General features: G+C 38.8%; 1 protein-coding gene and 1 long non-coding RNA gene across 2 annotated transcripts; both read left to right on the top strand.

The window, feature by feature from the left end:
- The first annotated feature begins 6,758 nt into the window (after positions 1 to 6,758).
- On the top strand, positions 6,759 to 8,413 carry LOC121636965. The gene is made up of 4 exons (XM_041980831.1): positions 6,759 to 7,157; positions 7,681 to 7,853; positions 8,094 to 8,271; positions 8,390 to 8,413. The coding sequence occupies exons 1-4, from the start codon at positions 6,825 to 6,827 to the stop codon at positions 8,411 to 8,413; spliced, it is 708 nt and encodes a 235-aa protein (XP_041836765.1). The 5' UTR covers positions 6,759 to 6,824.
- A 1,601-nt stretch (positions 8,414 to 10,014) lies between these two features.
- On the top strand, positions 10,015 to 10,470 carry LOC121635185. Its single transcript, XR_006009357.1, has 3 exons — positions 10,015 to 10,139; positions 10,247 to 10,304; positions 10,384 to 10,470. It is a non-coding gene; the product is annotated as an uncharacterized LOC121635185 (long non-coding RNA).
- Positions 10,471 to 11,097: the final 627 nt, after the last annotated feature.

Raw genomic sequence — 11,097 nt, 5'->3', positions numbered from 1 at the left:
AAAAAAATCCACGGCTCTGCGGCCCCCTTTTGCTGCATTCTGGATGAAAAGCAGTATCAAAAAAAGACCAGTCTGCTCTAATAACTCAAAAAAAGCAGACTTGAAATCAACTGATCATCTTGTGCTTGAGTTTTATCTGTCTGTCCCTGCCAGATGTGAATAACTGGTGGAAGCAATATAATACATCTGGATCAGCTTTGCCTGTTGGAGGGCTGCAGTTGCCTGGATGTACAATCACAATGAACTGGGACTGTTTACAGAGAAAACTAAACTTAATTTTATTGAGTGCACTTATTTGTTTTCCCATCTTAAAGCACAGTTTTATCATATTTGTGTAACTATCATGAAACATAATCATATGATTAACTTGTGACCTGAGACAGAAATTTTTTTTTCCCTTTTAATTTAGTTTACTTAATTGTTTTTATGCACGAGGACAAAAATAACTGCCCAGAAGAAAATGTCACAAACAAGTTATTGTCAGCTTTAACAGGGAAAAGTTTGTTTTTGGTGAGATTAGAGAGCATTGGTGGTTAATTTCACACAATTATCAACAAGATGGCGATTCATTTCACTTTTGTCCCTGTACTTTCTGCACAAAGTTTAGTTTGAAACAATTTTCTTTCTTTCTTTCTTTCTTTCTTTCTTTCTTTCTTTCTTTCTTTCTTTCTTTCTTTCTTTCTTTCTTTCTTTCTTTCTTTCTTTCTTTCTTTCTTTCTTTCTTTCTTTCTTTCTTTCTTTCTTTCTTTCCACATTTTCCCAGCTCACTGGATGACAAATTTGGACCACACTAGATAAAACTTCCTGCAGATACATCATCAAAAGTTATGTTTTAGTAAACATTCAATGTGAAATTTCCGAGTGCAGTTTTCTGTTGTCAGCTTTATCGTGAATAAAGACATATTGGTCTTAGTTCATTTGTTAGCTCACCATTTCTCTTGTGTTTTAACTCCGTAAGAAAAAAGAAAAAAAAAACTCAGAGTAAGAGCAAAAAAAAAAAAAATCTTTTGAACTTCTGTATCACAAGATCAATAAACTGGTAGACTTAATATTATTAATTATGATCAATAGACTGGTGCTCACCCAAATCTTTCAGGTCTCTATCCCTCCTCTGAGTACATCGTTTCCACAAAATGTACATACTAAAGTTGTTTCTGTCCCAGTCACACTGTATCAGGGCTCATATTATTGCCTTTGAATTCTCAGGCTTTTCCAAAAGCATTTTCTCCCTCCCAATTAGGCTGAATACAAAAATTCTTGCCTCCCATCTCACCATTTATTCTTTTCAGCCCTCTTCAGCTTATTAAGTTAGTCTATCTTTTCACTTTAAAATGGCAAATAAAAACAAAAAACACGAAACAAACACTCAAAAAGAATAAATAAAACAGCTGTATGTTAAGCTGGAGTGTAAAGGAGGAAATGAAATAGCTTTAAGTCAAGCAGGACTAGATTATAGATATTATTAAAGCAGTCAGATCAAATAGCCATAACAGCCTATAACAGTGAATAACAATGTTAGCAGGATTTTGCAGATCTTTATGGAGAGGTGAGGCTAAAAGGTTAGGAGCAGATCTTTCTGGGTGCCATACTGTAAAGTTCACTCACACAGACATTCTTGCACCTACATGACTATTTGGTTACTGGTGCAGGTCTGCAGTTAAAAGAGCAGACAAGACTCTCAGCATCAAGTTATTTCTCATGGCGGGCCTCCATTGCAGCTAATTGGTGTGTGAGAGAGACAGGAAACACTAGAAGGGCAGATAAAAGGTCATACACAGGTGGTCACAAACACTTGGAAAAAGGTCATACTGCTTGACTACTGGAGAATAAAGACAAGGAGCAGAGTCAGTGGACTGAGCATGGCTATGGAGGAAGACAGGTGGGGAAACTAAACAAATACACAATTAAACCAAACAGAAATATTAAGGATGAGAAATATTTTAAATAAAACATACATACCTTATAAGTTAGTATTCGTAAAAGTACTGAAGAAAGATGGCAGTCAAACAAGTAGCAACACTACAATATATGTTTGTATGATAGTACAATGTATGATTTGTATGCAGCAGAATTTAAGTGGACACAGAAAACATAAATTTTACTGATATACTGCAAAACCAGAACTAAAATGCATTAAAAATATGATCCATGAGAAACTGAAATAATGTTCAAATCTTGTCTGACATGAGTGTAGCATGTGTGATTACATTGATGTACAAATTAAGGCAAGACTCCATGACTGAAACCTAAAATTCACAATCATCTTGTGGTAAAACTGAGTTTGCCATGAGTTTATTAATGTGACCACAGAGTTTTTTTATTAGATGCCTTGAATTTAATTTAGTAGACATATCCTCAAAGTTTTATTTCAGTGACTATTTGATGGAGTATTACATTACAATTAATTAATCAGGATTACATTGAATAAATTTTTTTTTCTTATTTCATCCTTAATTTTTTTCTCAAAATCTATAAACTCAATCATCATCAATATCATCATCATTGTTATTTTACTAACTTCAATAAAATGTTCACGTTAGATTAGTCTCGGGTTCAGTGTGTGTTTGACCCTTCAGTGTTTAGGAAAATGTCTGCTAAACGTGGGATTCTTCATGTTCTGAACTGCATCATCTCCAGAATATTATGTTTAATGTAAATAATGAGAACATGAAAAACATCTTCCCTAGCTCCACATTATCTAAAAAGAATAATTACGCCCTTCGGAAAGCATGTTAGAGGTTGCTAATGCTAATGAGAATGCTAGTCTAGTATTATAAAGTCTAATACGTTTAATAATATGAGGTGCTGTGTTTATTTATTCCGTTGTTTAGAATCATCCATTCTTTTATTTTCCATACCCACTTTATTTAACTCTGTGTTAAAAAGTGTAGTTCTCCTTTAGGAAGAAAAAGCCTGGATAATATTTCTAAATTGTAGTAGGTCAAATATGACCCCAAAGCAGTTGGTGATGTGTGATAAGAGTAAAAGGTAAATATGGACAGTGCAAGACACTGTAGGACAAAAAATGGACTACCTACTGCCAGCAGACTTGATGTTTAATTTAGTATGTGAGAATAATAATAAAGCATTATTAAAAAAAAAAAAAAAAAAAAAAAACACTTTTTACCAACCAAAACTTTTGCTGCATGTACTTTTTAAACAGTCACAACAAAAGTCTGTTTTATTTTCTCTTTTTTTTTTTTTTTTTTTGTTTGTTTCATGTTTTTTTTTTCTTATTCCACAACTTTCCTGCTTCCATTTATTTAGCATTATCTCATTCCAGCATATAATAGTTTCTTTTACAGGTCATTTGTTGTGCTACCATTACTACCATTAATGACTTAAGATACAAAAATAATGTAACTAATTAAAGTAAAAACGGACATCCCTTAACAGTTCCTTCCATGTGTTGTTTGTGCTGTTCAAAGGGAATGTAGCCTTAATATTTACAGTACAACTTTCTTCACAAAATGGGAGGCAAACATCTGTAAAACTTTCTCTGCAATTGACAACTTTTACTAAAAGCAAGCTGCTGCTGTAACAGAGCTGTAGCAGTAGCATCATTCTGCTCAACAGTGCTGTGGAGCTTGTGCTCAGGTTTCAGATGTCTGTTTAGATTATCAATACAGCACTTCATAGCTTACAGACACATAATATCATCCATGCACAATTTGCAATTCACTAAGATTATGTTTCATGTTTTTTCATCCTTTATGTTTTCAAACTTAAAACAGTCGAAATTCCACAGTTTCTGTCGTTTCACTAGCTGAGCTAGATATGTACACTAACACAAACAAACCTTCCAAAACAACTAAAACTTAAACATCACCAATTTGCTAAATAATAAATAATCAAGCAACTGCAAGACAACTGCATTATACTAGAATGTAAAAAGAATGTGAGCACTTTAACCCCTAAACTGCATTAATCACAGCCACCCTGGAAAGTATACAATTCAGGTTTATCTGAATATTGATACAAAGCTCACCCATGGTGTACTAGCAGTCATTTCATTAAGCTCATGACCCATGAACACTGGAACTGTCAGCTGTCTGCAATGTGCCTGGATCACCTCCAACCAGCTACAATTCACTGTGCCTCCCAGTGTATTAATCTTCGTCTTTCCTCTGACATGAACCTAATCACTTGCAGAGATCATCAAACTGTACCTGCAGATGGCTGAAGGACAGAGGCGATCTGCCTTCATGTTACGTGTGTTTCAGGCTTGCCTGGCATCTATGCCACCTCTGCAGCTGTTCATGCATAAATCAAACAGAGAAAGTTGATGAAGCCTCCTTGTGAATAGTATATGAGCACACTTGACTAATCAGTGAGCATGAATAACCTCATATTAAATTGTGTTGATTCCACTAGTGTCCTTGGTTGTTAACAATGGAATCAGTAAAAAACAACAACCCTCAATACTCTTACATACACACAAAATCAGTTTTAAATATGAAATTTGTCAAGAAATTTTTAATACTTTCAAAACTTGTTACTACAATGTAAACTACTCTGCCAAAGTTCAGTAGCATGGGTCTTTTCCAGGAGCTTGTTTTGTGTTACACTGCCTTCTCTTAGAAAGTGTTTGATCTGCTGTTCTGCATGTGCCCAGGGCCATTAATGTGTCCTTGGCATATCAAATGGTGCAACAATGACATGACAATCTCTTTGGCCTTGACTGCCATTTGAATATTATCTGTTGGGCTTCACAAGAGGAGATCTTCTCCAACAAAAAAATGCCCGTCTGAAATTACACAGCAATTTGTATGTCATCCATAATTGTTCTGCATGTACTCTGTATCCTGTGACAGCCAATAATTATGGGTGCTTTTTGTCTCCCATCTACTCTGCTTTAGAAATCTACCTGGATTCTCTGGTTGTTCACAATTCCAGCTTTTTATCCTAGAGACAGTTCTGATAAAAGGTGATTAACATTACACTTCAATGAAAGAGGATATCATTTTAGGCATCATTCTGAAAAAGTGAAAACAGGAACCATTACACTTTTAAGTGCTGGGTAAGTTATGTGATAGATTTACTGTGGCTGCATGGTTACAAATAAATATTTATCCTTTATTGAACTGCTGTGAGTTGTTAATACAATAATGAAACAATAAAATTTTTTCACCCCAAAGGAGTCATCTGATTATAAAAAAATAAATAAAGAAATAATGAGATTTTTTTAAAAGTAGGCCTGTGCCTGTTAAGTAAATTCTGCTGCCAAAGAAGCACCTGGGCATGTTAAAAGTTTTGTGTTGACACATTTTGCACGACTAAATTCTAAAGAAAGAAAAGAAACACAAAATCATTGTAAACTATTTTTACTGGGACCTGTCTTTAGCAGAGTGCTGTGTATTCCAGTTCAAATGGCTCAATGTGGTTTGTGGCTTACAGTATGCTGAGTAACAATGGCATTGTTTTGAGAAATACTGTAATTTTGTGGTGCTGTAAGACCACGGAATGAATTTGCATTTGCCTTTTTAATGTTGCAGTGGGAACCTATTTATCTAAACTGGATTGATAAAGCAAAAATATGCAGGACAATATTCTATGACAAATGAGGAAACGTGTAATTATATAATATGAATTTGTTGACCTAATATTTTCCTTTTAAAAAAATAAAGGTTCCTGGTTTCTCACTGCTTTGTCCTCCAGAGGTTTATATAAAAACATTTAAAACATATTAGAAATATAAATGCAACATACATAACAAATATTATCTTTTTAAAGGCTAAATAATTAGTTATAGTTTCAGAAAAACCTAAAAAGCCTCGGCATCCTGCTAATAAAAGCAAACGACCAAAAGATGGAATAAAACGAGAATCAGTATGGGAGAATCTTTTGAAAGGTGGATAAGTCTGAGAGACCAAATTAATTTCAAGATGGATGCAGAGCTGGCAAAGTTTCACCTCGACAGGTAACACTGGACTTTTGCTTAAATTAACCAAAAAGTTTATATTGATTTACAAAGATTTTAGTCTAATTTATTTCTCGGCACTCACTAAATTAATTTGTGTGACTGTATGGATACACTACTCCCTGAGCCGCTACCTTACCATGGTGGAGGAGTTTGCTTGTCTTGACGATCCTAAGTGGCTATGTTGACAAAGGCTTTATGCCCTTGTTAGGGTCACCCATGGCAAACAGGTGTCTAGGGGAGAGACCAGACGAAGCACGGCTCAAAACACCCCTATGATGACGACAAACCATGGACCCAGGTTTCTCTTGCCTGGATGTGGGTTACCGGGACCGGGTGAGCCCCATGGGCAAAACCCCCCTCTGGTGGGCTCACCAGCTGCAGGAGGGGCCATAGGGGTCGGGTGCAGTGTGACCTGGGCGGCTGCCAAAGGCAGGGACCCTGGCGGTCTGATCCTTGGCTGCAGAAGTTAGTTCTAGGGATGTGGAATGTCACCTCTCTGGTGGGGAAGGAGCCTGAGCTGGTGCGTGAGGTTGAGCAGTTCCAGCTAGATATAATTGGATTCACCTCAACTCCCGGCTTGGGCTCTGGAACCACTGTACTTGAGAGGGGCTCGACCCTCTTCCACTTTGGAGTTGCTCCCAGTGAGAGGCACCGAGCAGGTGTGGGCAGGGGCGGACTGGCCATCTGTGAGTTCTGGAGAATCACAGAACGGCCGGTGCTATAGGACGGCTGGCGGCCGGTCCGGCCGTCACATACAGTATGTAATTTGCATCAGCTGTTATGTAACGGCCGGCCGCCAGCTGTCACAGCAGCTGATGGCCGGCCGCAGACGTTACCAGTGCTACAATCTGCTGTTTCACATCTCAGACCTGTAGGTGGCAGCAATGCGCTTTAAAGTTGAATGTCATCCGCCAATGCGCACAAATTGCACAGCAGAAGAAGAAAATCTAAAACGAAGAGTAAGATAAAATCGAGTATGGAAAGTACTACGAATAAAAAACGGAAAGAAAAAGGTGGAGCAGAAAAAGCAAGGGATAAGAAAAAGCGTAATTTAGATGATGAAGCTGCAAAATGCCACAAACTAACAGATATGTTCAGGAGCAGCAGCAGCAGCAGCAGCGCCAGCGGCACAGAGCCAGCCAGAGCTAGCAGCAGCGCCACGGCAGCACCTGTTCATAATAATGAGGGACAGAGAGTCGAGCTTGTGGAAGTTCCACAGACAGACACAGGGCAAGTAAGTATGGAACATAAGAAAGTAAGAGAGAGTGACATGCTTGTGCTGACATGAAATAAAAACATTACTGTAGGAGTTGAAATAGCTAAACTTGAAACAGTTATGCTGTTAAATGCCACATGTAGGATTATTATTGAAAAATAGTAAATAAAAGAGAAATAAAAAAAGACAGTAGGCAGTAGATAGTGCTTTCAGTTTTTACTTCTACGTTTTATGTTTTAAAAATTGCAGTAACATACAGTTACTTCTCAAAAACTAGACTTTGAATAAAAAGGTTATATTTTTAATCTGGTGTTTTTCATTGAAATGGTATATTTGTGCAGTAAGATAATTTAAGTTACTGCTTTAATAAAGATTATTAATTGATTAAGTTTAAAAAGGGAAATAGCGTGAATATATTATTTTGTCTTTGGACAACATTATATTGTATGGTGTTCTGTGTTAAATACATAAAACATTTTTTTAAATGATTTTAATTTTTTTAATAACTTTTTAAAAGTCTATTCATCATTTGTTTATTCAGGTCGAGCATAGACCAAGGCCCAGAGACCCCCCCAGCTCCACTTTAAACTGCTTTGAGCGCCCCAAGCCTGATAATCACAGTCTGGATGTTTTTTTTTCCTTCCATCCACAGAGAAATACCAAGCAGCTTTTGGTACAGAGGCTTTTTAAACACAAAGATGGCACAGACCGAAAGTGGCTGACATACTGTGAGGCAAACCATACACTTTATTGTGTGGTATGTTTAGCATTTGCAAAACCAAATGTAAACAATCCATTTATAAGTGGTATGCAGGACTGGAATCATATCAGTCAGAGAGTTGAGGAGCATGAGCGAAGCAGCATGCACAGAGGTTGTGCTGAGGCATATTTTTTGAGGGCATCCAAGTCAGATATAGCCAGCTTAATACATGGCCCCCAAATTGTGGCTCACAGAGATCAAGTTAGGAAGAAACGACAAGTGCTGGAACGTGTAGTTGATGTGGTGAAGTTCATTGGAAAGAGAGGACTGAGTTATCGAGGACAGCAGTCGGAGGCAGCATACACTCTTGATGACCACAACATCGACCATGGCAACTTTTTAGAGCTCATCACTCTTCTAGGGAAATACGATGTATGCCTGAAGGAACATCTCACTGAGTGCATAGCAAAAAGTAAACAGATGCATCAGTCACAGACCAGGGGTCGTGGTGCTGCTGTAACATTTTTATCCAAAAACACTGTGAACACAGTCATCTCCACAGTACAGTTGCTAATTCAGGAGACCATAGCAAAAGAGGTTGCTGAAAGCAAGATGTTTTCTGTTCAGATAGATACAACCCAGGACATCACATCCCATGAGCAGTGCTCTGTAATTTTGAGATATGTTACAGATGCAATTCAGGAACGGCTTCTTGCAGTGGTCAAGTGTGAGGCATCCACTGGCCAATATTTTGTTCAGATGCTAACAAATGTGATGGAACGCTTTAATCTGGACATCAGTAACTGTGTCAGCAATGCTACCGATGGTGCATCAAACATGCAGGGCCAGTACAGAGGCTTCTCTACCCTCCTCTCACTCAAAGCCCCTAACCAAATACATGTTTGGTGTTATGCTCATGTGCTAAACCTGGTCCTGGCTGATACAACTGAAGTGGCCATATCTAGTGGGTCCCTCTTCTCACTCATGAATGACATTGCTGTGTTTATTCGTGAGTCTTATCAAAGGATGAACGTGTGGGAACAAAGAAGTCAGGAAACCCGACACAGGCGTCTTTCTGTTATTGGAGAGACAAGATGGTGGGCCAAAGATGTAGCCTTGAAGAGAATCTTTGGTTCATTTGGAAAACCAGAACAAGCTTTGTATGTAGATGTCCTCATGACACTCAGCATCTTCCAAGGTCAACCCAACTTAAAAACTGCAGTGCGTGTCAAAGCTAGGGGATTCTTAGAGGCGTTGATGAAGTATGACACAGTGTTAACTGCCCAGCTTTTCATGCGGATTTTTGAGGTCACAACACCACTGTCAAAATATCTACAGTCAAGTAGACTAGATATCTTAAGTGCCCACAGGATGGTCATGGCAACTCAAGATTCTGTTAAGAACATGGCAAGAGATTTTGAGTCCATTAAGCAAGCTGCTGATACCTTCATCCAATGGGTAAATGCACAACTCATGGAGGAAGAGGACTGTGAGCTTGAGTTGGAGGCAGCACATCCACAGAAGAGGAAGAGGAAAAGGAAGATGATGGCTGGTGAAACGGCAAGTGTTGAGACTTTCACAGATGCAGACAGACAGTATGAAGTTGAGGTCCATAACCAGATTATGGATACAATCACAGAGAGCATCCACAGGCGTTTTTTGACCCATGGTACACTCTATGCTGACTTGGCCCTTCTTGATCCAAGAAACTTTGCTGAGGTATCATTGAACACTCTGCCTGATTCTGCATTTCAAGAACTGAGCAAATGTTTGCTCAGATTTAACAGTGGAGCAACAGCTGTCAATTTGCAGTCTGAGTTAAAATGTTTGGCAGCTCAGTGGCCACGACTTAAAATGTCTGCTCTTGAAGAGTACAAAGTGAGGATGGTAGAGGATAACTGTAATGATGATGAAGACACAGATGTACTAAATAAACAGTGCAAATCTTGTAAGGATTGCCCAGTTTGCTGCTACCAAATTCTGAAACGCTACAACCTCTTCACAGATGCCTATCATATCCTAGGCTGGGCATACAAGTTCCTCCTTACTCTGCCTGTGACACAGGTAGCCTGTGAGAGAACCTTCTCTGTTCTCAAACACATCAAAAGTCGCATAAGGAGCACGCAGTCACAAGAGCACCTGGAAGCATTCATGCTTATGAGCACAGAAAAAGACATCCTCATGTCTCTTGACAATGACTTGGTCATTGACAGAGTTGCAGAAAAAAGTGACCTGTTAAAGAAACTCTTAATCCCCCAACATTGAGGAAAACGCCACAGATCCTAGCTGGGTTTTTTAAGGTAAGTATTTAAATGTAATTTAAAAAAAATTAAATAGTAACAGATACTTTACAGACTAATTGTTTGTGATTTATGATAAACCAAAGATTATGTGTTGTGTGTTTTAGTTACCTGTTTTTTGGCTGAGTCTGAGAAACTAGAGAGAAACTACATCTTCTTTTCATTGTAAGTATATTACAGATACTTTACAAAATAATAGTTTGTGATTTATAATAAACCAAAGATTATGTGTTGTGTATTTTAGAGACCTGTTTTATTTTGGCTCAGTCAGACGGAGAAGAAACTACAGCATCTTCTTATTGTGAGTATTCAAGTTCAAACCCTATACAGTGCTCATAACACAACACCTTATGCATTAACTAAGGCCATCGCTATTGGTATAATTTAGACAGTACAGTATCTGTGCCAGGTGGTGGCGTTGAGTTTGCGTATCAATTTTGGGCCGGGCTGAGTCAAAGTCCAGGGCTGCTTTTTTGTCCCAGTCCGTCCCTGGGTGTGGGTATGCTTATTGCCCCCCGACTTGGTGCCTGTACGTTGGGGTTTACCAAAGGGTGGACTCCCTCTGCCTTCAGGTGGGGGGAGGGGTCCTGACTGTTGTTTGTGCTTAAGCACTAAACAGCAGTTCAGAGTACCCACCCTTTTTGAAGTCCTTGGATGGGGGTATTGGAAAGCACTCCTTCCGGGGACTCCCTCTTTCTGCTGGGGGACTTCAATGCCCACGTGGGCAATGACAGTGAGACCTGGAGGGGCGTGACTGGGAGGAATGGCCTCGCTGTCAATGCCCATGTGGGCAATGACAGCAAGACCTGGAGGGGCGTGATTGGAAGGAATGGCCCCTCTGATCTAAATCCGAGTGGTGTTTTGTTGTTGGACTTCTGTGCTCGTCATGGATTGTCCATAACGAACACCTTGTTCAGGCATAAGAGCGTCCACATGTGCATCCGCAGTTCCATGATCG

The sequence above is a fragment of the Melanotaenia boesemani genome, chromosome 3 (genome assembly GCF_017639745.1).
Source record: "Melanotaenia boesemani isolate fMelBoe1 chromosome 3, fMelBoe1.pri, whole genome shotgun sequence".
NCBI lineage: Eukaryota > Metazoa > Chordata > Actinopteri > Atheriniformes > Melanotaeniidae > Melanotaenia > Melanotaenia boesemani.
The sequence above is the reverse complement of the archived record's forward strand: the minus strand, read 5'-3'. Positions and strand labels throughout refer to the sequence as shown.